At 45.6% G+C, this 27,633-nt stretch overlaps 1 protein-coding gene across 5 annotated transcripts in view; it reads left to right on the forward strand.

Annotated features, from left to right (window-relative positions):
* LOC137424709 (uncharacterized) overlaps window positions 1-27,633 on the forward strand; it is a 142,010-nt gene that overhangs the window by 91,757 nt on the left and 22,620 nt on the right. For 3 of the 5 annotated variants that reach the window (XM_078775843.1, XM_078775844.1, XM_078775845.1), the window contains exons 16-19: window positions 15,281-15,429; window positions 20,434-21,181; window positions 26,157-26,270; window positions 26,541-26,642. In XM_078775843.1, coding sequence (XP_078631969.1) covers window positions 15,281-15,429; window positions 20,434-21,181; window positions 26,157-26,270; window positions 26,541-26,642 — 1,113 coding nt within the window. Of the gene's footprint in view, window positions 1-15,280; window positions 15,430-20,433; window positions 21,182-21,587; window positions 21,860-26,130; window positions 26,271-26,540; window positions 26,643-27,633 lie in introns of those variants that run through there. The other 2 variants (XR_013623067.1, XM_078775847.1) reach the window with 2 other exon arrangements.

The following is a 27,633-nucleotide window of genomic DNA, read 5'->3' on the forward strand; positions in this document are numbered from 1 at the left end:
ATATATATGTATATATATATATATATATATGTATATATATATATATATACATATATATATACATATATATATATATATATATATATATATATATATATATATATATATATATATATATATATATATATACATACATACACACACACACATACATATACAAATATATATATATATATATATATATATATATATATATATATGTGTGTGTGTGTACACACAAAAAACAAGCAGGCATTTTAAAGCCATTTTCCCTGCTTGAGCGAGGGTTAGCCTTGCGGGCCCCATGACAATCTTCTTCATTTTGCCCTATTTTTTTTTTTTTTTTTTTTTTTTTTTTTGTATACAAGATCGAGGCTCGTGAAAGAGCGAACATTAATCACACAGAAAGACAAACCGACACATAAAACATATAACATCGGGAGCGGTAGACAAGATGGGGAGAGAGGGGGAAGGACACAAACACAACATTTGAGAGCAGGGACCGAGAGACATGGAGACATCGAGAGATCTGAGAGAGGGCGAGGGCTTTGGGGGGGGGCATGGGAAGGGGGCGGTGGGAGAGGTATAAAACATATGGACACTGCCAGGACTTCCAGGAAAGAAGTTGGAATTTCAAACAAGGTGGATCTGGGGTGAATTAGCGGGGGTAGAAAAGATCAAGGTTTTGGATGGGGGAAGATAAGAGATGGTGGTGAACAGCTGTTTTAAAGACCTGGAGGGAGGAGTGGGATTGAAGGGAGTGAGGGAGTTTGTTCCAGAGGCGGGAGAAAAGAGGAATGAAAGAGTGAAGGTGAGCAGAGAGCCGAGATTTCGGCAGTTTAACCATCAGAGGGTTGCTGGCAGATCTTGTGCGACCTGTAGGAATATTTGGGGGACAGAGCACAGAGAGAGCTGGGGGTGCAAGGCCGGAGAGGAGTCGGTAGAAGACAGAAAGACCACCTACCTGCCTGCAGTGAGTGAGTGAAAGGCCCTCAGAGATAGCTTCATCGCGGGAGATTCCAATAATTCTGAAAGCTTTGGTTTCAACAGCGTGAAGCCGAGCTAGGTGTGAGGCAGGAGCACCGGCCCATAGGGGAGAACAGTATTCCATTGAGCTGCGGATGAAAGCCTTGTATGTGGTGAGGAGCTCAGGTGTGCCGAGGAAGGACTTCGCACGACGGAGGATGCCCAGTCGACGACTGGCTTTGGAGGCCAGCTTGGAAATGTGGTTTTCCCAAGAAAGATCATGGCAGATAGTGAGACCCAAAATCTTGAGCGACAGAACTTCTTGGAGAGGATTGTTGAGAAAGTAGATGGGAGGGTTGTCCAGTCGATCTTTTCGGAGAGACATAGTAAGAGTGTGAGATTTGTCAGGATTGAAAGACATGTTCCACTTGTTTGACCAGTCTGTGATTTTGTCCAGGTCTTCAGAGAGTGAGGAGGCAGCAGACTGCCGATCTGAGGGAAGAGGAATGGAGCGGCAGAGAGTGGAGTCATCAGCAAAGAGATAGAGAGGATTTTCGAGAGAGTCAGAGAGATCATTGATGAAGACCAGAAAAAGCACGGGGCCCAGAACACTGCCTTGGGGAACTCCAGCCTGAACAGGAAGAGGAGATGAGAGAAACCCATTCAGGGCCACACGTTGACGACGACTAGAGAGGAAGTCCGCCAGCCATGCGTGGAGATTTCCATGGATACCAAAGGAGGAGAGTTTGGTGAGCAGAGCGGGGTGCCAGACCGTGTCGAAGGCACGTGATATGTCGAGGGAGACAGCTCTAATTTCCTGTTTGGCATTGAGGACCTCCATCCATTGTTGAGACAGCAGAAGCAGCATGTCCAGAGTAGAGTGACCTGGTCTGAAACCAAATTGATGATCAGAGATCAAGCCATTGGAGAAGAGGAAAGATTTCATATCCGAAGCAATGATGGATTCCATGACTTTGCTGATAATTGGGAGAAGGCTGATTGGTCTGTAGTTGCTAGGATCTGTTTTTGCACCTTTTTTGTGCAAAGCGGTGATGTTGGCTGATTTCCAAGCAGATGGCAGTTGACCTTGAGCAAAAGAGAGGGTGAAGAGAACAGAGAGAGGGTGAGATAGAGCAGCAGAGCAGGATTTTAGGACCCGTGGGCTGATGCCGTCGGGTCCAGTTGCAGAATCAGAGTCGAGGGTTGACAGAAACTTTTCCACCTTGTCAGGAGGAAAGGACACGGAGTCCAGGAGCAGCAGGGTACGACTGGCTATGGTGGGTACAGAGAGGGATGGGTTTGGGACACAAGATTTAGAGGCAAACACAGAGTTGAGGCATTCAGCTTTTTCACGTGCGGAGTCAGCTGTGTAGCCGTTTGAGGTAAGGGAGGGGATGGAGGGGGAACAAACACCAGAAACGGATTTGACCAGACGCCACCAGGATTTGGAAGAGGGAGACAGATAAGAGAGTTCGGTCTTGAGAACGGAGAGATATTGTTTCCTGGCTCTCCTGAGGGTGGACACACACTTGTTTCGGGCTTTGTGAAAGGAAATGAGATTTCCTTCCGTTGGATTTGCTTTCCAGGAGACGAAGGCAAGTTGTTTCTGGGCAACAGCCTCACCACAAGATTCCGTGTACCATGGACGGGAGGAAGGGTATGACAACTGAAGACGAGATGGGATAAATCTGTGCATGAGAGAGAGCAATTTACTTTGGAAGAATTCCCAGGATGAGTTGATGTCAGAGGTGGTAGAGATGGGAGACCAGTCCAGATGATTGATGGCTGCTTGAAGACCGTGCCAGTTGGCCTGAGTGAAATGCCAGACTCGTCGACGCTGAGCAGGCTCCCTGAGGATGGTCAGAGAGATGTCCACTTTAACAAGGACATGATCAGATGATCCGATCGGAGCAGAAGAAGAGCAGCAGACATTTTCAGGGAAGTTAGTCATAACCAAGTCCAGAAGAGAAGATGTTCCGTTGACTGAGATCCGGGTCGGGAAATTGACAGATTGCGTCAGTCCCAGTGAGTCGCAGAAGTCCTTTGCTGAGGAGCCATGGCTGGTGAGAGAGGTTTCTATTTTCTTCATCTCCCCTTGTTAACCCCCTTGCCCGCATTTCTTCTTCCACCACCTTTAGCCAAGTCTTTCTCGGTCTTCCCCGTCCTCTACTTCCTTCTACATTCATTTCCATCACTCTTCTCAACCAGTCACTTTCATCGTTCCTCAACACATGATCAAACCATCTCAACCTGATTCTCTTCAAAGCATCCATCACAGGCTCTATTCCCATCATCTTTTGCAATTCATCATTTGTCTTCCTCTCTCTGAACAACACTCCGCATTTCCACCGAACCATTCGCATTTCCACCCTTTCCAGCCTTCTTTGCTGCTCTACGTTCATTACCCTTGTTCATTACCCTCTACATTACCCTTGTTGAGGCCGCCTCGGTCTTTCTCCCATAAATCATAACACTTCTCACACATGCAGCGCATACACCTTTCCATTCAGCTTCAATGACACTCCCCTCCTCGTCAGCACGCCACTCAGTTCCCGAAACTTCTTCCATGCACATCTCACTCTAGCAACCGTCGCCGAGTCTGATCCACCTTCTCCATTCAGCAACCATGTCTCTGAGGTAGCAAATTGTTTTTCACACCTTCCAGCTTCATGCCGTCTCCAAGATCCAACTCAACATTTCCTCCACCTGCAGCTCCCTCTGTGCACACCTTGCATTTGAATGTAGCTGCCACACTGGTTAATGTCCCTCTCAGACCACTACATTTTTGATGAACACACTCAGCGCACATTGTACATTGAATGGAGTTCACTCCAACACCCTTCCTGGACACAGCAGACGGCCACTTCCCATGTTTTTCCACCTCACCACATGCTTTACCACTTGCCGTCACCTTCGTATTTCCGATATTCACCTTCAGACCTTTTGTCTCCATACATTCCTTCCACTTGTTCATCTTCTCCTTCAGTCCATCCATACTCTCTGCAATCAACACCAGATCATCTGCATACAACAACTCCCACGGTAAACTGTGCTTTACGTTCCGAGTCAGCACCTCCATTACAGCTACAAATAGCAGTGGACTTAGTACCGATCCCTGATGCACTCCCACCTTCACCTCAAACTCACCACCGTTTCCTTCCTTCGTCCTTACAGCTGTGTCTGCGCTCTCATACATTGCCATCACCACTCTGATCAACCATTCCTCCACTCCTAACTTCCTCAATGCCCAAGTCAATACTTCGCGTGGAACCCTATTGAATGCTTTCTCCAGATCAACAAACCCAAGAAACAACTTCTTCCTCTTCTCCATGTACTTCTCCTGCAACTGCCTTCCAATAAAAATTGCGTCTGTTAATGCCTCTTCCTGGCATAAATTCAAACTGCATTTCGTCAATCTTCACTTTCTTCCTTATCCTCTTCTCCAACACCCTTTCCAATACCTTCATTCCATGCTGTAATAACTTTATTGCTCCATACTAGCCACGGTCCAGAGGGGTCACCTTTCCCCTTGTATAGAGGGACGAGGGTACTCAGTTCCCATCACCCGGAATGCGGCCTTCTTTCACCACCAGATAACAGATCTCTGTCATTCTGTTCACACCCCAACTTCCCACTGCCTTCAACATATCTCCCACAGCTCCCGGTGGCCCTTCCGCTTTTCTACTCTTCATTGCTTTTAAGGTTTTATCGCTTCCTCAACTTCCTTCGCAGTTACCTTCTCTGCCGGTCCTAAAACTAGGTTACTCTCTGCTAGCAACGGTACCCGCCCGGCTTCAATGAATGAATGAATGTTTGAATAATGCCATGCGCCACAGCAGCGTTGTCGTTGTCGAAGTTGTCGTTGGCAGCAGCGACAATATAAAAATGTTTGCCAAGAACCAAGAACAAGAACACACCGAAACCGTAACAGTGATCCTCTTGGTAAGCCATGACGTAACGCGCCGCGTCATAATTCTGTTTCCCGGTCCAAACACGAAAATGGAGCCTGTGACACTTTTCATTATGGCCAACTGCTTTGCTAATATGTATAATATGTTTAATAGTATAAAAGTAGTATGTAGTATGAAGGCAGTATGTAGTATGAAGGTAGTAAGTATGTAGATAGTAGGTATGTAGATAGTAAGTATGTAGATAGTAAGTATGTAAGTTGTAAGTAGTAAGTACGTAGTTGTAGTAGTTGCATGCAGCTAATATGTATCTTGGTAGTATGTATGTCGGTAGTACGTATGTTGGTAGTATGTATGTCGTGGTAGTAGTAGTATGGAGGTAGTATGTATGTAGGTAGTGGTAGTAGTAGTATGAAGGTAGTATGTATGTAGGTAGTATGCATTTAGTGGTAGTAGTAGTATGTAGGTAGTATGTATGTCGGTATTATGTATGTATGTAGGTAGTATGTATGTGGGTAGTAAGAATGTGGGTAGTAAGAATGTAAGAAGTATGTATGTCGGTAGTATATGTAGGTAGTATGTATGTAGGTCATAAGTATTGTGTTGCAAGTATGTAAGTAGTATTATGTAGTGGTATTAGTGGTATGTAGATATTATGTATGTAGATATTATGTATGTAGGTAGTATGCATGTAGGTAGTGTTACGGATTCTGGATTTAGGTGAATTACTATTCAGGTCATTGCTTATTAATGTTTATTCTATTAAAGGTTGTTGTGGTTAAATGGTTAGAGGCGCTCCGGATAACAGGAGACCGGAAACGGGATGGTGAACCGGAAGAAGAAGAAAAGACACGAGGTCCTGGAGAAGCGGCTATCTTCTTCTTCCTCGCCCAGCTCCGACGCGAGCGGTGTCGATATTGATTAGCGTTGGGAACGCTGAGTTTGAAAAGCCCGTCTGGCGAGAGGAGTTACCTGCGTGGGGTGATTGCCTGTTACCTGTCAGGTTGCCGTGGCTTCCTGGAAGGAACCAAGCGTCCGGCACTGTTCGCCTCGATGCCTCCGAGGGCGTGTACGAGTCGCACCTTGGGCCTCGCGCGCTTTGCGAGCCGCGCTTTGCTTTGCCCGCTTTGCTTTGCAAGGAGGTGTGCGCGGCAGCAGCTGTTCCCGGTATGTGACGTGCCCGTTTGGAGCACGTCAGCCAGGGGTCCGTTCAACCGCCCGTGTGCGGAGAAGTCGACCTTCACTTTGGTCTGGAGGGGCCCAGAGACATTGTGAGGGACAGTGACTATTGAGGGGTCATGAGTGGGGAAAGGGGGGAAATATGAGATGGCCATCTTAGTAAGATTGTTGATGGATTGTTGATTGTTGATGATGGATTGAGAATATATTATTAATTAATCCGGATCCTTGGTGTGGGGTTGCTTATTGACCGGAATTGTTTGAATTGTTTGTGTCTTTCATATTTATTGCATTACGAAAGCGTATAAATCCTATATCTTTCTGGCGGGGTCCTCCCACGGTCCGGGGGTCACCAAGACCAGGTAGTTACCGGGAGGACCACGTAACAGAATTGGGGGCTCGTCCGGGATATAAAATTGTATAAAATAATAAAATAATATTTTTATTAATTAAAATTTATTAATTAAGTATTAATTGGTAAATTTTTGGGAAATTGTGGTAAAGTCTTGGGTGAAGGTTAACAGGTGTTAACGATAGGCACCATGGCGTTTGTGGCACAGAACTTTGCGGCAACACCTAGTGAGGCACAGTTCCGAGCGTTACTAAAGTCGGACCACTTGAAATTGGCCAAACATTTTAACTTGGAGGTCCGAACTAATTTGAGGAAGGCAGAGTTCCAAACCGCGGTGATACAATCTATGGTGGGATTAGGAACATGGGACGAGTTAGCCTGGGAGTGGCTACCCGAAGAACCAGAAGACGTGGAGCTCCGGAAACTGGAGTTGCAATTACGGAGCCAGGAACGGATCAAAGAAGAAGAAAGGAAAGCAGAAAAGGAAAGAGCAGAAGAAGAAAGGAAAGCAGAAAAGGAAAGATCAGAAGAGGAAAGGAAAGCAGAAAAGGAAAGAGCAGAAAAAGAAAGGAAAGCAGAAAAGGAAAGAGCAGAAGAAGAAAGGAAAGCAGAAAAGGAAAGAGCAGAAGAAGAAAGGAGAGTGGAACGAGAACTCCAGGAAAGGTTAGAAAGGATGAAAACAGAGGAAAGGAAAGCAGAAGCAGAGGAGAGGAGAGCTGCAAGGGAACTTGAAGCAGAGGAGAGAAAAGCGGAAAGGGAATTAAAGGAACGTGACATGGCGCTTCAGCAATAAATTAAATTTAAGGAGCTGGAGTTAATGAGAGAACGGGGAGAGGTACCACCCTTGCTGACTGGGCCGACACCTAGCCAGAACACCTGGGATGTGGGCAGACATGTGAGGCTGGTTCCACCCTTCAGTGAAAGGGAAGTCGCTAAATTTTTTCCACACTTTGAGAAAGTGGCTCGACAGTTAAACTGGCCGGAGGAGGCCTGGACCATACTAGTGCAAAGTGTGCTGGTGGGTAAAGCTCAAGAGATTTATTCGGCGCTACCAATGGACCAATGTGCAGATTATGAGGTATTGAAGAAGCACATTCTCAAAGCGTATGAGTTGGTTCCTGAAGCTTACCGGCAAAAATTCAGGAATGCCAGGAAGAGGGAGAGTGAGACCCATGTGGAGTTTGCCAGAGTGAAAGAAAATATGTTTGATCGGTGGTGTGAGTCAAAAGGAGTCGGGAACGACTTCGAAGCATTGCGTGACTTGATCCTGGTGGAGGAATTTCAACAGTATGTCCACGAGGACATCAAAGTGTACCTGCAGGGAAAGAAAGTACCGAAGTTGTGGGACGCAGCCACCAACACCATGGCAGATGATTATGCCTTAACACACCGGATAGGGGTCCACGAACCTAACTCCTCGCCTAGATTTCCGCAGGGGAGTTGTGGAACAGCAGGTGCGGAGAACGACAATACATGGCGGCGGCCTCGAGAGGATTATGGGGACAACGCTGATACCCGAACTGTTCGAAATCAGAAGGTGACAGGCCCAAGACAAACTTATTTTCCCAGGGGGCTCCAGGCAGACCACGAGTTTTTCCTCCGGGCCTACTTGCGCTTTTTGCAAGAAACCTGGACACTTGATGTCCAGTTGTTACCTCATGAAAAGGGAAAACCCAGAGCGGAGTCCGACTATTACAACTCCGAATGCGATGGCAAGCGTAAGAAATCGCCCACAGAAGAGTTACCAACCATTTATTTATGAGGGGTTGGTCTCACTCGAGGGAGACTTGACTAACCCAAGACCTGTTAGGGTATTGAGGGACACAGGAGCCCATCAATCCTTAATGCTTGAAGGCATTTTGCCATTGTCAAAGAGTACCGCAGCTGGTGATAGTGTTCGGTTACAAGGCATCGGTGGCTGTGTTAGTGCCCCACTTCATGTCATCCATTTGGAATCCGATTTGGTGTCAGGACCGGTCACCGTCGGTTTACAAGCCACGCTTCCTGTAGAGGGAGTATCTGTGATTATCGGGAATGATTTGGCCGGGGGGCAAATTTATGGTAACCCGAGGGTGGGTAAAGAGCACCGCAGGGGAAATAACACCACCCCAGCTCGGGATGGCGACAAAAGTGCCAAGTTATTTGTAGGGGGACTGAACTTCAACACAGAGGAAGAAGTTCTGACCTCTGTCTTCAACAGATATGGGCCGCTGGTGGAAGTGCGGGTGGTAAAAGACAGGGAAACGCAACGGTCAAGAGGGTTCGGCTTTGTCACGTTTGCAAGCACAAAAGACGCCAGAGAGGCAGAGAAGATTTGGAATGGTAAGGATTTGGAGGGTCGGACCATAACAGTAGGGAAGGCATTTCGTAGGCATCGAGAGGTCTACAGAAGAGGACAATTTGGCGGTAGTTTGGGTGTTGGCAGCAGCCAATATTACTATGGAGGCTCCCAGAGTTACGGCATCCCCCAAAAGAATGATTGTCAGAGCACTGGCCGAGACGGAGACCGCCAGTCAGGTGACTACTGGGTCAAGTGATCCCACCGTAACTGTTAGGAGTCTGGAGAAGTTGAAGCACTATATACGGCGGAGCCGCCGAGCCTGGGCTCCTACACGGACTAACCGTGAACGCCACGTTCTTAAAGGCGTCCAGGTAGTGAACTTTCCTGCACGGACTAACCGTGAACACTACGTTCTTAAAGGCGTCCAGGTAATGAACTTTCCTCCCCGGACTAACCGTGAACTCCACATTCCTTAAGGCGTCCATGTAGTGTATGCTCAGCTTGGCCTCCCAAAAAAGTGCGATCGAGTTGTTTAACTTTGGGGTTTTGGTCACCACCCCTTAACCGGCATTCAAGAGAAACTAGAAGTGTTGACGCTTGGTCCAGAGTGAATTACCGTTGGAATCTCTGGGGGTTTTGTGAAATTTTGTTGCTTTGTTTTTGAGATGTGATAATTGTGCCCGGGGGAACTGATGATTTGGTGTGTGAGTTATTTTGTTTGTTTATCAAAGTTGGCCTGCAAAGAAAGTTTTCGCTGGGTTCAAACTTTCTTTCTGGAAGGGGGGGAGTGTTACGGATTCCGGATTTAGGGGAATTACTATTCAGGTCATTGCTTATTAATGTTTATTCTATTAAAGGTTGTTGTGGTTAAATGGTTAGAGGCGCTCCGGATAACAGGAGACCGGAAACGGGATGGTGAACCGGAAGAAGAAAAAAAGACACGAGGTCCTGGAGAAGCGGCTATCTTCTTCTTCCTCGCCCAGCTCCGACGCGAGCGGTGTCGATATTGATTAGCGTTGGGAACGCTGAGTTTGAAAAGCCCGTCTCGCGAGAGGAGTTACCTGCGCGGGGTGATTGCTTGTTACGTGTCAGGTTGCCGTGGCTTCCTGGAAGGAACCAAGCGTCCGGCACTGTTCGCCTCGACGCCTCCGAGGGCGGGTACGAGTCGCACCTAGGGCCTCGCGCGCTTTGCGAGCCGCGCTTTGCGAGCCGCGCTTTGCTTTGCCCGCTTTGCTTTGCAAGGAGGTGTGCGCGGCAGCAGCTGTTCCCGGTACGTGACGTGCCCGTTTGGAGCACGTCAGCCAGGGGTCCGTTCAACCGCCCGTGTGCGGAGAAGTCGACCTTCACCTTGGTCTGGAGGGGCCCAGAGACATTGTGAGGGACAGTGACTATTGAGGGGTCGTGAGTGGGGAAAGGGGGGAAATATAAGATGGCCGTCTTAGTAAGATTGTTGATGGATTGTTCATTGTTGATGATGGATTGAGAATATATTATTAATTAATCCGGATCCTTGGTGTGGGGTTGCTTATTGACCGGAATTGTTTGAATTGTTTGTGTCTTTCATATTGATTGCATTACGAAAGCGTATAAATCCTATATCTTTCTGGCGGCGTCCGCCCACGGTCCGGGGGTCACCAAGACCAGGTAGTTACCGGGAGGACCACGTAACAGTAGTATGTAGGTAGTAGTAGTATTTTGTGGTATTATGAAGTGGTAGTAGTATGTAGTGGAAGTAGTAGTAGTTGTAGTGCCAAGTTGTCATGGTAGTATGTAGTATGTCGTCGTAGTAGTAGTAGTAGTAGTAGTAGTAGTAGTAGTAGTAGCAGTAGTATGTAATAGTAGTAGTATGTTGTAGTCGTAATATGTTGTAGTAATAGTATGTTGTAGTTGTAGTATGTAGTTTGTTGTATTAGTCGTATGGTGTAGTCGTAGTATGTTGTAGTAGTATGTAGTATGTTGTAGTAGTAGTATGTTGTAGTAGTAGTAGTATGTTGTAGTAGTAGTATGTAGTATGTTGTTGTCGTAGTAGTTTGTTGTAGTAGTAGTATGTTGTAGTATGTTGTAGTTGTAGTATATAGTATGTTGTAGTAGTAGTATGTTGTAGTAGTAGTAGTATGTTGTAGAAGTAGTATGTTGTAGTAGTATGTGGTATGTTGCAGTAGTTGTATGTAGTATGTTGTAGTAGTAGTAGTATGTTGTAGTAGTATGTTGTATGTAGTAGTAGTATGTTGCCACTTCAGCCTTTGTTTTTCATTAGCAGGAAATCGGCAGAAAGACAGTTCTTGGTTGGTTTCTGATCTATTTACACACTCAGGAATGCAACACTTCGGCATGACCGAGCACTTTTCTCACTGAGTCCAGCTGGTGTTTGGCTCCAGTGGTTTTGTGTTTGGACCCGGAAGCAGAATTATGACGCGGCGTTACGTCACACTTACCAAGAGGATAGTACCTGAAACTAAAAATGCTTCAAGTCGATGAAAACCACAAAGACTGAAGTGACGAATCCGTAACACTAGTTAACATGCCCCATTCCTCGGAATTGGGACGAAGATGCACCTTAATCCAACATCCAGGCTAAACAGGTCCTCGACTTATTACATGGTGGTGGTTCTTCTTCTTCACGGCAGTCAGAGCATGTTACATACACAAATCTACCTGACTCTACATATCACTACCCCACCGATATAACAATATATTGTTGCGGATCTCGTCGCCGGCCTTCTCCCCTTACCAAGGGTGGATTAGTCCCCTTGTCTTTGACTGGCCGACGGGCCCCTGGACCTACGACGTCCTTCCCGGACAGCCCGAAATAGGGTATTAGGACTAGAATTGCTATTACCTAATTACTCGCGCTGCCCTGGAACGAGGAAATAAGCCCCGCACGAATCACGCGTGTTGAGACGCCAAGCGGTGCGTACACGCGATCCGTGCCGTTTAGATGGTGACCCCGGTTCTAGCGATTTTATTCGTACCACGCTCAGCCAATGGAGAAATCACAAAGGCGATCGAATTGGGAAGAAAGGAATAACAAGATTTATTTACACTATTCACAATGGTTCAGAGAAAAGAGGACACAGTGCAGCCTTAAAACAGTCTTAACTTACTACCCAGGCCAAACGGGCCCGTCTCACACACAGACACACTCACACGGGGCTTGCAGCTGCAGGATGATGGTCCGCGTCCAAGGATGGCTCTCGTGCAGCTCCCTCCGGTCTCCGGCTCGTCCCGTGCAGATGGTAAGTAGAGAAGGCAGGAGCTCTCCGCCTGTCGTTTGGCGCACAAGGGTTAATACGGGGCGATTTGGAAGGGAGCGGACTTCGGCGGTTAGCGGTGATCACTGGCGGCTATTGCCGCGTTTACTCGCGTGGCTGAGGTAGGCGCTATTCGCCACCGGTGCGTCTGGTTGCAGCCGTGTACTCAACGCCTCTTCTTCCTCTCCTCTGGCGCGTACGTTATACTCGAGATATAGTGCAATGCCACCAAAGCGAGTGATGCGAATCAAGTTCTTCAAAGTCCTCTTGATCAACAAGTCCTCTCGCGTGTGCTCTCCCCTTGCGAGTCCTGACCAAGTCCTGTCTCTCCCCTGTGAGTCCTCCGCTCTCAACCAGTCCTTCGCTCTCAACCAGTCCTTCACTCTCAACCAGTCCTTCAAGTCCTCCCTTCTCTGCGAGTCCTCTCCAAGGGCAGTCCTAGTCCTTCTCATAAGCCCTGTGCAGTCCTAGTCCTTCTCATTAGCCCTGTGCAGTCCTTTCAAGGGCTTTTGCAGTGACTTATATAGGTACGCCCCGTGAACCTTCTAGAAGTTGACCAGACGCGCCTCTCCAAGCCCCTCACGCCATGCCGTTAGAGCCCTGGTTGGCTGGTGGCTCTTACCGTCATCGCCTCTGACGCTCCGATCCAACGCCGCCCCCACCCCGACCCCGCGCTCCTCCTCCTTCTCAGGCCTACCTCGTGTTACTCAACTAGTGAGCGAGCAAAGGGCAGCAAATGCTGTGGGCAGCCAAAGCGTAACATGCTGCGGGCAGCCAAAGCGTAACAAACTGAGTGGGTCAGCCAAATGGGGCGCGGGATCAATTATGCCCATAGAGGTGGACTTGGAGGGTGGACGCAAAAATGAATGGGATCTAAACTCATGTCTTTACACAACGCAGATATTACGAGGGGAAATGGCCTATACTTACACATACGATGACATAACTAATACTACTAGTGTTGCTCGTGGACTAACTATGGGGGGGCCTTTAACCGTTAATGATCAATATGTGCAAATCTCAAAACCGTGTGTGTGTGTGTGTGTGTGTGTGTGTGTGTGTGTGTGTGTGTGTGTGTGTGTGTGTGTGTGTGTGTGTGTGTGTGTGTGTGTGTGTGTGTGTGTGTGTGTGTGTGTGTACGTACAGGCGTAGCCAAAAAAATCTTGCACTTTTTTCAAACACAATTTTCTCGAAAAATAAGTTGAAATTGACAAAAGTATTTGGTCGCCACAATTCTTTATTTCACTGTTAATATTACAGAACCTTTGTTTTTGATTCAGAACTTAATACATCCTTTTAAATCGGAAAATAAAAAGAAATGGCATTGACAAAATTATTGACACCATCGACTTGATGTTTGTAGCACATCCTTTGGACAAAATAACTGCAGTGAAACGCTTCCTATAGCCATTAATGAGCTTCATACACCTCTCTATTGGCAGTTTGTCCCACTCTTCTTGTGCAAACTGCTCCAGTTCTCCCAGTTTTGAAGGGTGCCTTCTCACAACTGCTGTTTTCAGATCTCCCCACAGGTGTTCAATGGGAATTTGATCTGGACTCATTGCTGACCTACTTTAGAAGTGTGTTTGGTGTCATTGTCCTGCTGCAAGACCCATGACCTTCGATGGAGAATCAGCCTTTTGATACTAGGTTGAACATTGCGTTCCAAAACGCCTTGGTAATCTCCTGATTTCATGATGCCATGCACACCTTCAAGGCACCCAGTGCCAGATGCAGCACAGCAACCCCAAAACATCACTGAACCTCCTCCATGTTTAACTGTAGAGAAGGTGTTCTTTTCTTTGAAGGCTTCATTTTGTTTTCTGTAAACAAAGAGATGACGTGCTTTACGAAAAAGCTCTAATTTGGTCTCATCTGTACACAGGACATTCTTCCAGAAGGATTTGGCTTGTTCAGGTGTGTTTTGGCAAACTCCAGTCGGGAACCCTCAGCAGTGGGGTCCTCCTGAGTCTCCTACCATAGAATCCCCTTTTATTGAGTTGGCGACGGATAGTGCGAGTTGAAACTGTTGTACCTTGTGTCTGAAGGTCAGCTTGAATCTGTTTGGCAGTTGATCGAGGTGCTTTCTCCACCATTCAACCAATCCTTCGCTGCAATCTTTAATCAAGTTTTCTCTTGTGGCCACATCCAGGGAGGTTGGCTACAGTGCCATGGGCCTCAAACTTCCTGGTAACATTGCGTACGGTGGACACAGGAATCTCAAGGTCTCTGGAGATGGACTTGTAGCCTTGAGATTGTCCATGCTTGGCTACAATCGTGTGTCTGACCTCTTCAGACAATTCTCTGGTTTTCTTTCTTTTCTCCATGCTCATTGCGGTGCACACAGTGACACAAAACAGCAGAATGACTCCTTTTCTCTATTCAAACTGGTTGAATGAGTGATTTTCATATTGCAGGCACCTGCAACTCACCACATGTGAGTTCAATTCCAAAGTAAAGGAGAAACACCTGCTTGAAATCGAATTATTTCTAACAACTTCTAAGAGGTGCCAATAATATTGTCCGGGCCATATTTTGATTTCTGTTTGGAATAAGGTAAGATTTAGTGATTTTCTCAGCTTTTTTTGTTTTGTTCCACTGCAAACCAAAGAAATATATATGTGGATACCAAAATATTTTTTTATTTCAACAATTTTCTGGAAGAAATAGTGCATTATTTGAAAAAAGTGCAAGGGTGCCAATATTTTTGGCCACGACTGTATTTATATATATATTTAATATAAAATTGTTCACCCTGATGAATGGTCAAAATTTCCATGTTCATGGCATTGTGTTTTCGATGTGTGCATGTGTTGAGACGATTGTTGCTGCATTCAGGCGATTGATCCATTTATCCATGGTTGTTATGATGATCCACTCGGAGTGTGATCGGAGACGACGACTTTTCCAAATAAATGACCCTGCTCCTGGATCTCTGGAGAATATTATACTGAGCCTCACCAAAGAGAATGACTGTGGGGTTTTCAAACGTGATGGCCTAGCAAAATATTTGATACCCATTTTGATTGGTTCCTAACAATGGGTAAATTTTTAATGATTTATATGTTTAATCCTTGTTTTAGTCGATGCTAATTAAGGTACAGAGGCAATTTTAATCAGTGAGAGTTTGTTGATTATTGTCATACAATGCCATTAAAAGTATCAATATTGTTTTTATAACTTAGTGGGTTTCACCAAATTGGTTTTTCAAATGAATATTGATTAAAATGCTTTGAATCGTAATTGTATGATGCTGTTATACTTTAATTGGAAGAAATTGAAAAGAAACGGTCACAGCCAAGCATTTTGAAAACTATAGGAAAGCAAAGACCGATTTTATTAGGAACGATCTGCGTGCTCATAGGATTTTGCTCGTTGGAAGAGTCGCCGACGGAGAGCATCGCTTGAGCTGTGGAAGCGCAAAGAAGAGCGAGAAAATGCAGAGCAAGCCCATGCCTCGGTGGGAACCCGCTTGCTTGGAACAAAAACCTACCGTGAGATACTAGAGGAAAAGTGAGTGCTTATTCAATTTCTTCTTCACCTTGACATATACATGTGAACATTCTTCCGAATCATTTTTAAATCCTTCGTTAATTTTTATGATGTAACATGCTAATAGCCATGTGGATCTCGAGCTCTATGGCTCAGAAATCTCAACACTGGTATACATTATCATATCGTACTAAAATACACAACTTGGTGTCTGTCGGTCTGTCTGAACCGCAATACATTTGGTTGTTACTTATCCAATCTCAACCAAACTTGTCAGGAGGACTAAGGGTGACACGATGGAGGTTGTAGCGACTTTATTTCACCCCCTTCCCAAGGGAATGTATGGCCTTGGGTGAAATCCGTGTTAACGTGTATATTTGTGTTAAAATAGCTAATCATGGCATTTTTCCAAGGCCACTTCTAATTACAAAAGTAAGTAGAACATCACTCGGTAGAGTGCATACCTCCGCCAGACCGAACACCCACTGATAGGCCGGATCTGGATTCGGACCTGAACCAAAATCTAATCGGCTTGTTTTTGTCACTTACCCAACTCATCCACCAAGTTTTGTCATAAGTCGTACACAACTTTTTGAAATATCCTGCTATATATTGTCTTTGGCCCTATCGCTCAATAGTGAAGAATCACTAATAAATTTTAAAGCCCTCGAAATATTATCCATATTCTGATCTTCAGCAAAATCGAATAGATTCGTCTGTGTCACACTCCCAACCTGTCCACCACGTTTTGTCCGAATCCATCCACATTGTTTTGAGATATCGTGCTATATATTGTATTTTTTGCACTATCTCTCAATGGTGAAGAATCACTGAAATAAATTATCTGATCCTTTCTGGATTCAAATCTTCACCAAAATCTAACCATTTCGTCATTGTCACATACCCAACCTCCACCAAATTTCGTCCGAATCAATCCACAACTTTGAGATATTCTGTTCGCAAACAGACTTAAAGGGGTGAAAACATAACCTCCAGCCACCTTTGGTGGTGGAGGCAATAACAACACCATTGATAATAGCATAAAATTAATGTTACTAGTGGGGGCACCCATGGGAATCCCACGGGCATGGACGTATGTGACATTTGGACATCTTAATTTAGATGCTGAACATTCAGTTTTACAAAATGGTTACTGGCAATTTATCAGATCCATAAATTATGTAATCTACACAATGTATTTACTTCTGATAACATGTGAATGCATGTGCATGCACATGGGAAATACAGTTTGAAATGTGTCATTACACCTGATGTAAAATGTGACTTCAAGAGCTCAAATCCTCTCCCTCCCACCCCATCACTCCCACATCACGCACACTGCACCGGGGAGTGGATCACCCACAGGGGAGTGGATCACCCACAGGGGAGTGGATCACCCACAGGGGAGTGTGTCACACACGGGGGAGTGGGTCACACACACACATGGGGGAGCGGGTCACACACACACACACGCACACACACGCACACACACACACATGGGGGAGAGTGGATCACACACACACACACACACATGGGGAGTGGGTCACACATGGGGGGGGGGGGGTGATTGGGTCTCACACCCACTTGGGGGGGGGGGGGGGGAGTGGGTCTCACACTCACACACGCACACACGGTGGAGTGGGTCACACACACACGGGGGAGTGGGTCACACACACGGGGCAATGACCACCCACATGCCCCACATTACGTAACCTTGAGCTAAAGACAGGATGGATACACGCGACGCATATGGAGCATATTCTGATGTCGAGAGCAGGTCGCACCAAGAACCTGACAAAACAACGTCCGCAACACATGACAGCATGGGATCATGACGATCATGGGCATGGGATCATGCTTAAAAATTCCAGTTATTTCATTATTATGTGTTTTAGTTAAGGCCGTGTTTCCAATAGTTGAATCTGCATTGCATCAATCAAATAAGGAGTAGGTCCCATTTAATTTCGTCCATTTTGCGACCTCCCTCTCCAAGCGCCGCCATTACGCGCCTTGTTAGCAGCATTCGCTGCCTTGAGCTGAAGCTCATTCAAACGACGCCATTAACCATGCGGTCGGCCCGAGGAAAAAGGGGGCGGAATGCCAAGAAAAAGGTGTGGCCTGTCATCCAGTCGTCAAAGGCGTGGCCGGTAAGCCTTCACCAGCCAACCAAGGCTGAGGCAATATCACCGACTGGTGTGGCTTTTTGGCTGGCGGAGTGATCTTGGCGCGTGTTATATAAGCGCGAACGCAAAGCCCTTTCATAGGACTTGTTGGAGCCGCGCGCATTGAATGGACTGCTTTCACGGACTGCGCAGGGGACGTGATTGAAAGGACTTGGTCAGAAGAGTGCATTGCAAAAGCCTGATACGGAGCGCACATTCGCGTAAGGACTCACTCGCTGGCGCTTTTAAGAGAACCTTGGAGAGGGTGCGTTTGGCATGCTGGTGCAGTTATTACGTACGCTAAGGGACACCAGCCTCCCCCCCCCCCCCCCCCCCCCGCTATATGTAAGGTCCGCTCGCGTCCAACTACGCGTGGAGCTGCCTGCCGGGTTTCGCCCGCGGAACCGGAGCCTGGACGGAGTCGACTGGAGCCTGGACCATCTACCTGGACCTACCAGCTACAATCCCCGTGTGAGTGTGTCTGTTTGTCTGGGGTCCTAAGTTAAGACTGTTCTTAAGACTGCCCTGTGTCCTGCTTCTTCTTCTTCCTCTTGTACATCCCTTTCGTTTCCTCTTCCTCCTGTATATTTGTAATAAATTCACCTGTTCTTTCTGGTTTCGTCTTAATCCCTTCGCTTTCGTCTTTTCCCAATTGAGTACCTGTGGCACGATTAGGAACCGCTATAATCGGGTTTAGTCTTTGTTAATATCGCGGATTGCTAACCGCTCGGCATCATCCATCTTATCCGTGGTTCGAGCGGGAGTTATTCCCTCGTTTCCGGCAGGCGTTAATACTTAGGTAGCAGCGAACCCCTAGGCCTAGCAAACCCTACCTAACGCCGCGCCGGGAAGGACGTTATAACTTCCAGGACTCGGGACGGCCAGCTAAAAAGACAAGGGGATTAACCCCTCTCCCCCCCCCCCCCCTTGATAAGGGGAGAGCCGACCCCAGAGATCCGACCAATATATACACACACACACATTTTATTTTACGCCCTTCTAATTTGATTGCATGTTTGATGCTCGTTATGTACTGTTGCCAATGATTTATGAATTCTTTAAGAATGGTTTTGGAAATTCCCATCTTGTGCGGATGCAAGCTGGTAAAAATTAGTGTTGTCAAACTTGTTTCTTCTCCCTTAAGTGCCTATATTGCATGCTTTGCAATTTGAAATTTTTGATTTTGGCTCCACTTTCAAGGAGGTTTAATGGGGCTGCAGCCACAAGGTGCTTCCGACTTAAGTTGTCTTGTAATGTGTCAGCAGCCTTTTTTCCTACAAATGCTTACAGTATAATCCTCCGTTTGGGGGTTTTATTTTGACCGTAGACGTTCTGAGTGTGATGGGCAAGTTTAAACTGGGTGGATGGGGATGACAAAGGTTCAACCAGAGATTGGAAGTAAATCCTTTTGTTTGATCTTTTTTTATGTCAAGCATCATTTGTAAGAATCATACCAGATATAATTGGAGAAGTGTCTGTTTTCTTTTTGGCATAGTGTCGAAGCCCATTAAAGAACTAGAACACAGATGGATCAGGACATAACGGAACAAAATGAACATTAGAAAGTGGGGGGAAAACATACCAATTGCAGGGTTTAGGGACAAAATAGAGGTAGAGACCCAGTAGGAAAAACTGGAAACCCAGAAAGAGGTAGGGAGTGTGAATGGGTAGTGGTTTGTTTGTGTGTTTATTGGATTTCCATCCACTCCTGAACCGCTGGATTCAATGAGTTGAAAACTGTCCGTTGGTTGGACCTCTTGGGTTGTGCACGGGAAGGTTTTGTGAGTAAAATAAATAAATATATCAATTCATATTCTCAGACGCCAAACATGAACATTGCAAGAGAACACAATAAAGCAGAGATGCTAAGTGTGACGGACATCATGAAGATCGACTTGCCCCTACATCTGGCAAATTAAAATGCATTTACTTCTTCATGCAGCTGTATGGATAAAAATTGGCACCCCTTTATATGAACTTTTCTAGAGCATTACTTGGTTCCTCCTAAGAACACAAGGGTAGTCCAGCGAGTGCCAACATATTTTGGGTGGACAGTGCCAACATACGAGTGCCACGTGAGATATGAGTGCCAACACATTTTGGGTGGACGGACGGACGGACACCAACGTGAATTCTATGGTTTTCTTAAAACTCAAGAATGCAGAAACGGATGTTGGTGAAATTTGGAACATATTACCTCAACGTACAAAACATTTACTTCTGAAATTTGCAGCCAATTTCGTCCAGTCGAAACCGAGAAACGTATTTTCAGTCCCCATGTTAAAGCTGCAAACAGAGAAACGATCCCTTCACCATAGACATCATATAAGTGGGGAAATCAACCCATCCGTCAGGACAGCTTCTTTGCTAGTAATCATCTAATCGTAATGGCTATTCGATGAGTTAATAATGAATGGCTAGCTTGAGATGATACCTTTTATAAAGCTCTCCGCAAATGAATGAATGTGGCTCATGGCTAACTTGAGGAACTCTAGAAACGAAATTTTGAAATTGCAGCTTATGTGAGAATCAGGTATTGATTAGAGGCAATGGGGCAAGAAAATTGGACTTTGTCACAATTGATAGCATCCTGCTATTTAATTTCAGGGTGAAAATACAATATTTTGATTAAAACATATTTTGTTGTCGTTGTTGGAAGCTTACATGGGCTCTCATATCAGCTGAAGGGCTATTGATCACTCATTTAACACTTATTCCAATAACGTATTATCTGAAGTAAAAACTTGCATTAAACTTAAAAACGATCCTGGCAAAAAGCTGTGATCAAGTGGACGATAAACATCTGATGGTGGTCACGATAGACGGACTGATTTTACTGTGATTGTATGGTGTGGTGCGCCAGGCAACGGCGAGAGCAGGTTCTTCAGCATGCGTACCGCCAAGCAAGAAATGCAGGAGATGCTGCAGCTGTGCTGGCAAGTTATAAAGAGCAATTCCTTCAGGACTTTGCTGGGGAACGTTATGAACTACCAGAATTTTTGCAACAAGACCTTTCTTTGGAGCTGGAAGACCTCGGTCTGCGAAGCACCCAAGCCCCTGGCCTACTCCGCCAGCTCTCCGAGCCCCCGATCTCTACCGCAACTCCGCCGCTGAACACCTTCTCTGCATCATCTGGCATTGGGAATTTCCCTGGAGGAACACATGTGGCCATCTCTGCCCAGACCTGCACATTGTCGCAAATGCCTGAAACTGACGTTTCGTCTTTGATTCTGGTGCCTGTGAACACTGAGACACACTCTGTACCCATGACACCCACCACTTCACAAGCCCCTCTCAACAAAATCAACACATCAACCTCATCGGTTGTCCCAGCGAATGTTACGACTGCATCATCTCCACCAACACCATTAAATACTTCTGCGTCCACACTTCATAGCACTGGTGTAAAAACCCCAAGCATTCCTCCTTTTAAATCCTTTTCTCTGGACCCCGATTCTCAACATACTTCACCAGCCCTTCCTTTACCTGCTGATCGACCTCCCTCGCCAACTCCATTATCACCGTCCCGAACTCGTCTAGTGCCGATTGTGGTTCCTCGGCCGTACAAATCGCAATCGACCAAGCTGCATTCTCCTTTGAACTTCAACATAGTGAGTAAATCCATCTCATTTTTTATAACACACACCTCGCTTTCACAGTTTGAAATTTGATACATGATCACAATGCCACCCACAACCCACATCGAAATGCGAAACCATTTCTCATCTCATGTATACACCTTACAATGATACTTTTAGGGAGCCAGTCAGGATTAGAAAGCTGGGAAATGAGGACTGGAGGAGAATGGAAAGGGAAAGGGGAGGGAAAATTGGGAATATAAGGGGGTTGGGTTGATTATTTGGAGAAGGGAAGGGGCTGGCAGGATACCTTGGAAGTACAGTATGCACATACTCCTCAACGCTGGCTGGCCTGGGTTTGAATCCCGTCCCAGTTATAAACAGCCATCCCCATGTTTCACAGGCAGAGTGATTCATCAATGTGTGTGCCGTCCCTCAGATGTATGTCAAGCTGGACACAGCAGCCACATTCTGCACTGCATCAGCAGCAATGATGCAAACCAGCAGCCACTGGCTGCACACAAAATTATAACAAAATGATGACTTATAATTATATATGTGGCATCTAACCTCAGAATAGTGCCATACAAACCTGTACATTTATTAAATCAATTGTTGTTCGACAGGAAGCTGCATTTTGTTTTGATCCCCACTCCCCGATCCCCATGCTATGTTAAAATGTGTATAAATAAATCAGTTACCCAAGGAATATAAAAACTGTTTGTAGGTGTGAAGAAATATTTTTTACCAGTTTATGAAATCCCAATCTTGCATCGGGTTGCAACCAACTATCAGAGCGCATATATAAACGTTTATACTCACGATAATTATAATAAATAGCACCGCAAAGCGGGCGTAACCCCTCAGCCCATGCATGGTCGAAACCAATTTCAAGATGGCTGCCGTGGCGGCCATATTGAAAATCGCAGCAAGCCCATTTTCGAAAGGAACCTTCCTCTACTCAATCCCAACACAAACGGCCAAAATGGATTTAATCGGACAAGCCGTTCTGCTCGAAATTGACGGAAACCAAAAGTTTTGGATGCCCGGATGGCTTCCATGGCGGCTATATTGAAAATTGCAGTGCACCCATTTTCGAAAGGAACCTTCCTCTACTCAACCCAACACACACTGCAAAAATGGATTTAATCACATAAGCCGTTCTGCTCGAAATTGACAGAAACCAAAAGTTGACGGATGCCCGGATGGCTGCCGTGGTGGCTAAATTGAAAATCGCAGCGCGTGCATTTTGAAAAGGTACCTTCCTCTACTCAACCCCAACACACACTGCAAAAATGGATTTAATCGGACAAGCCGTTCTGCTCGAAATTGACGGAAACCAAAAGTTTTAGACGCCCGGATGGCTGCCATGGCGGCTATATTGAAAATTGCAGCGCACCCATTTTCGAAAGGAACCTTCCTCTACTCAACCCCAACACACACTGCAAAAATGGATTTAATCGGACAAGCCGTTCTGCTTGAAATTGACGGAAACCAAATGTTGACGGATGCCCGGGTGGCTGCCGTGGCGGCCATATTGAAAATCGCAGCGCGCCCATTTTCAAAAGGAACCTTCCTCTACTCAACCCCAACACACACTGCAAACAGGGATTTAATCGGACAAGCCGTTCTGCTCGAAATTGACGGAAACCAAAAGTTGACGGACGCCCGGATGGCTGCCGTGGCGGCCATATTGAAAATCTCACCACACGCCCATTTTCAAAAGGAACTTTCCTCTACTCAACCCCAACACACACTGCAAAAATGGATTTAATCGGACAAGCCGTTCTGCTTGAAATTGACGGAAACCAAATGTTGACGGATGCCCGGGTGGCTGCCGTGGCGGCCATATTGAAAATCGCAGCGCGCCCATTTTCAAAAGGAACCTTCCTCTACTCAACCCCAACACACACTGCAAACAGGGATTTAATCGGACAAGCCGTTCTGCTCGAAATTGACGGAAACCAAATGTTGACGGATGCCCGGGTGGCTGCCGTGGCGGCCATATTGAAAATCGCAGCGCGCCCATTTTCAAAAGGAACCTTCCTCTACTCAACCCCAACACATACTGCAAACAGGGATTTAATCGGACAAGCCGTTCTGCTCGAAATTGACGGAAACCAAAAGTTGACGGATGCCCGGACGCCCGGACGACGCCCGTGACGGCAATACCCCTTAGCTGAATTTGGGCTGAGGGGTGGAAACCTTAAATATATGAGGGACCCCCATGGGGAATATTTCATTGATAACTCTGACATCATCGGTCACATGGTATTGCAGCCATATTGGATTAAAGGGAAAAAATTGGACATCATCTATGTCTATGGAGAACGCTTAATGAAAAAAAATTGAAACTTGGCATATGTCATTAACTCTCCATGGGGTATATAGTGTGATAAAGATGACCTCATCAGTGAAATGGTATTCCAGGCATAATTGGTTGAATATAAATCCTTATCCAAAAATCTGAAACGTCTTTTTTTTTTTGTATACTTAGTCGAGGCTCGTTTGAGAGCTAACACACATAACATATAATAAGGGAGCAGGAGACAAGAGAGGGAGGGAGAGGGAAGCACAACAACATTAGGGAATAGGGACATTTGGAGATCTATGGAAGAGAGAGGGCTGGGGTGGGGTACATGGGATAAACAAGATGAACTACAATGGCTTTCAGGAAAGAAAACAGTGAATTTGAAGAAGGTGGGTTTGAGGTGGATTAATTTGGGTAGAAAAGAGCAAGGGTTTGGATGGGGGAAGATATGAGATGGTGGTGAACAGCTGTTTTGAAGACCTGGAGGGAGGAGTGGGATTGAAGAGAGTGTGGAAGGTGGTTCCACAGGCAAGAAAAAAGAGGAATAAATGGGTGGTGACAATCGGGAGTTCTGGATTTAGGCAGTTTCACAAGGAGGTGGTTGCTGGCGGACCACGTGTGACTGTAGATACATGAGGGTTGGGAAGGAGGGATCAGAGCACGAAGAGGGCATAGGATGCAAGATCAGAAATGAGGCGGAAGAATATAGAGAGACCACCGACCTGTCGGCGATGGCGAAGTGATAGGCTCATGGACTCAGCTTCATCGTGAGAGATTCCAATGATCTTGAAAGCCTTGCTTTCTATGGCGTCAAGCTTAGCAAGATGTGAGGAGGACCAGAGGGGTGAGCAGTACTCTACCAAGCTGCAGATGAAAACTTTGTAGGTGAATCAGAGCTGAGTTGTGCCAATCGATCGTGACGTTATCTCATCCTTATTCAAAAGTGAAATTCAAAATACCTCTCGCTGCGTAATTAAAAACATGTTTGAGGTCCACACAGCCCCCGGATGTTTGAGGTCCACACAGTTAAGGACAGGGGGAGAGGAGCTGATGATAGGATGTGGAGAGGAGCAAGGGGAGGGTGCAGGGCAGCAGGAGCTGGGGGATGTGGGGAGAGGGTGAAGCTTTGATGGCCAGGGACAAAGCTGGGTGGGGGAGTGGGGGGGGGGGGGGGGTGAGAAAGCTAAGAGTGACAGAAAGAGGTGAAAGTTGAGAGGGGGCAGGACAAAGGGGGAGCAGGTGGGAGGATGGTAATTGGTGTGCACAGTCTTTGCAAAATCGATCCCTCAGGATCCCGAGACTGAATAACCTGCGACAGACTTCCTGGATGGGTTGGTGGTGAGAATGTTTTTGGTCGAAGGCATGGATAAAAATTTGCCTGTTAGTGAAAGAGGAGTTTTGATGGACTATGTGTTTAGGAGTGAGGAGGTTTCAGGAAATGAGCCTCGTTAAGGAGAAAAGGAAGATATTTTGATGAATAAGAAGAAGAATGAATGGGTGTTCATGATGAAGTAATAAGCAGATGAAGGCATTTTGACATACATTTTGGAAGCATTTTTAATGTTGTAAAGAGGTTTTAAGGAAGAGAAACGTTTTATTCAGTTTGGGGATATTGCGAAGAAGGGAGAGGAAAGTGGAATGGGAAAATGAGTAACTGAGCACTGAGATTGGTTTGGCTTTTTCCCCCAATGTTGGTGTTTGGGTTTTTCCTGTTTTATCTGAGTGAAGGAGAGATGTTTTGTTTGAATTTTTGAGAGGAGGAGAAATTTATTAAGCCGAGGGATCAGAAATAACAATTGCTGAAATAAGAGCAGCGGAAACAAGATGATGCAAAAAAAAAACTGGAGTGGATCACACTCGACTGGACTATCACAGGTACTACTCGGCCCGACCCAGATAGGGAGACTAAACGGTTCAACACAGCAAGATGCGGTTTTAGACATAAAAACTGATGAAAAACACGAACAGCAAAGCAGGAGTAGAAACTAAACAGGCAAACAAAACATAAATGATATGGGGAACTTAGCTTAGAAGAACTGACAGGAGAGATCTCGGATCAGTCATCCACATGCGCTAATCCCTGAACCGGATTGAAAATAAAAACGTACAAAAAAATCTTCTTCTCCAGAACCACTTAACAGATCAATGCAAAACTTCAAACATATGATTGAATAGTCATGTAGAATATCGTTTGAAAGTGTTTTCATATTCACCTTAATTGACACAATTTAGCCTGAATGGGCACAAAAGTGGTCATTAAATATCCTAATAATCAATCAATAAAACTATGGATAATGGCAATGTATGTGCCATAATGGGGTGCATGGATGATACGGGTATACGGGTATGTGGACCATAATAGCAGTGGGCCATGATAGTAGCGTGTTCAGTTACCACTGGTATATCTTTTCAAAATGAGTGTGCGATGCGAAACTTTGAGTTCTACTGAGTGTCGTTCTCGTTGATACTTTAAATGGATTTATCAGCTTTCATCGTCAGGGCATAGAGAAAAAAAATCTTGCATCTTGAGATCAACTGACAATTGTGAAAAGTGCAAATGGAAATTGCGAGTTTATTTTGTTTTACTTGTTTGTGTTTTGTAAAAAGGTAAAAAAAAAAACAAGTTACTAAACGTGCAGATGAACACAAACACACGACTTGATGTACACAGACGTATAAACAAACCACCTTGTGCAGCTGGATGCAGACATCGATCAGAATGGCACATCCGGCGGGAAGTCCGGAGTATTCAGCAATGAGAAAAGGACCGACTTCTCACCGGTGATGGAAGAGAAGAAGACAATAGCAGGGGTGAGGGATATGCTTGCAGTACTTACCTCAATCAGTTTGACAGGTTACCATGACATAATAACCCTTTTTTAACAGTGTCGAGGCTCATGAAGGAGCTAGTTTAATGCAACAATGATTTTGATGCCAATTATTTTCATTTAAAACAAGGATTTTAAAATATTATTTGCAAAAAGTAGCTCGTGCATTTAAAAATGCTCTCTTGGTAGAAATTTTTCATCGAGGATAAGTGAATGTCACTTGGTTTTGGATCGCAATCTTTACCCAATGCAGATGGATGAGCTGGCACGGGGTAATCAGCGTTGGAGATGGGATCCTGAGAAGCAGAGACAAAGATTGGAGCACTGGCAGAAACAGCAACACAAGCAGCTGGAGGTGAGTAGGGAAGTGTGCGCATAGTTAACGCCAGCAACCTCCGATGTCCAAGTTCCGTTTCACAACAATGCGTTGCAGCATTGCACACGTCGAGCCTTTGAAAGGTGGTCGTGAGGTTTGATGAAAACCGTTTGAGGCAGGATACTCGTAGGCATGGCATGTCAGGATGATGGGATAACTCTCACACCACTACAATAAAACATCACTAAAAACGACTCTGATGCTCTCTCGAGGCAGGCATTTGCACCACAGAGGACACCATCTTTCAGGCCACATGTTAAGCTAGCTCTATCTTCTGCTCGAATTCACATGTACATATGAAAGGTGCCATGTTCCCATTCGGAAAGAGGAGACACCATCCTTCACCCTCCTCCCCCTTTTCCCTACACCCTCTGGTCTGCCTAATCACTACTCCTTGTTTCCGAGTCTTTTGAAAAAAAAAATCCGGTTTCTTTAAATGAACTACTCTTCAACGTAAACTAGAGTGGTTCGATATGCCGATGAGTTTTCATTCGCTTCTTCACTGAATTGCAGATAACCATACTCTTGCTGGCAAGTTACCCATCTGTTTTGTTTGTGAAGACATCTTTGCATCTCTTCATATATTTACAGTGGAACACCTAGAAATATAGCAAGAGCTTCTCCTTAATCATATGGCAGGAAGAATTCTCTTTAACCAAAGTAGGTGGTGTGATCTTTCGAGCACGAGTCTGGGAGATCGGTGGTTCAAACCCCAGCGGAGTCATCCCAAAGACTTTAAAAATGATACGTGTGCTTCCTTGCTTTCGCTCAGCATTTTAAAAAGATGAATCGTAGGTTGGCAACCAAAGCACAGGTTTTTGATGGGTGTACTGTCCTACTCCTGTAAGGGAACTCGTATCAAGACCTTCAATCAGAATAGCTGCTTTCTCAGCCAAATGTTCCCTCGGTTGTTTCGCACCATTTAGTTGATGATCACATGACCAAAACATCAATTTTGCTTTTTCAGTAG

This window comes from Myxine glutinosa, chromosome 4 (assembly GCF_964187855.1).
Source record: "Myxine glutinosa chromosome 4, kmMyxGlut1.1, whole genome shotgun sequence".
Classification (NCBI taxonomy): domain Eukaryota; kingdom Metazoa; phylum Chordata; class Myxini; order Myxiniformes; family Myxinidae; genus Myxine; species Myxine glutinosa.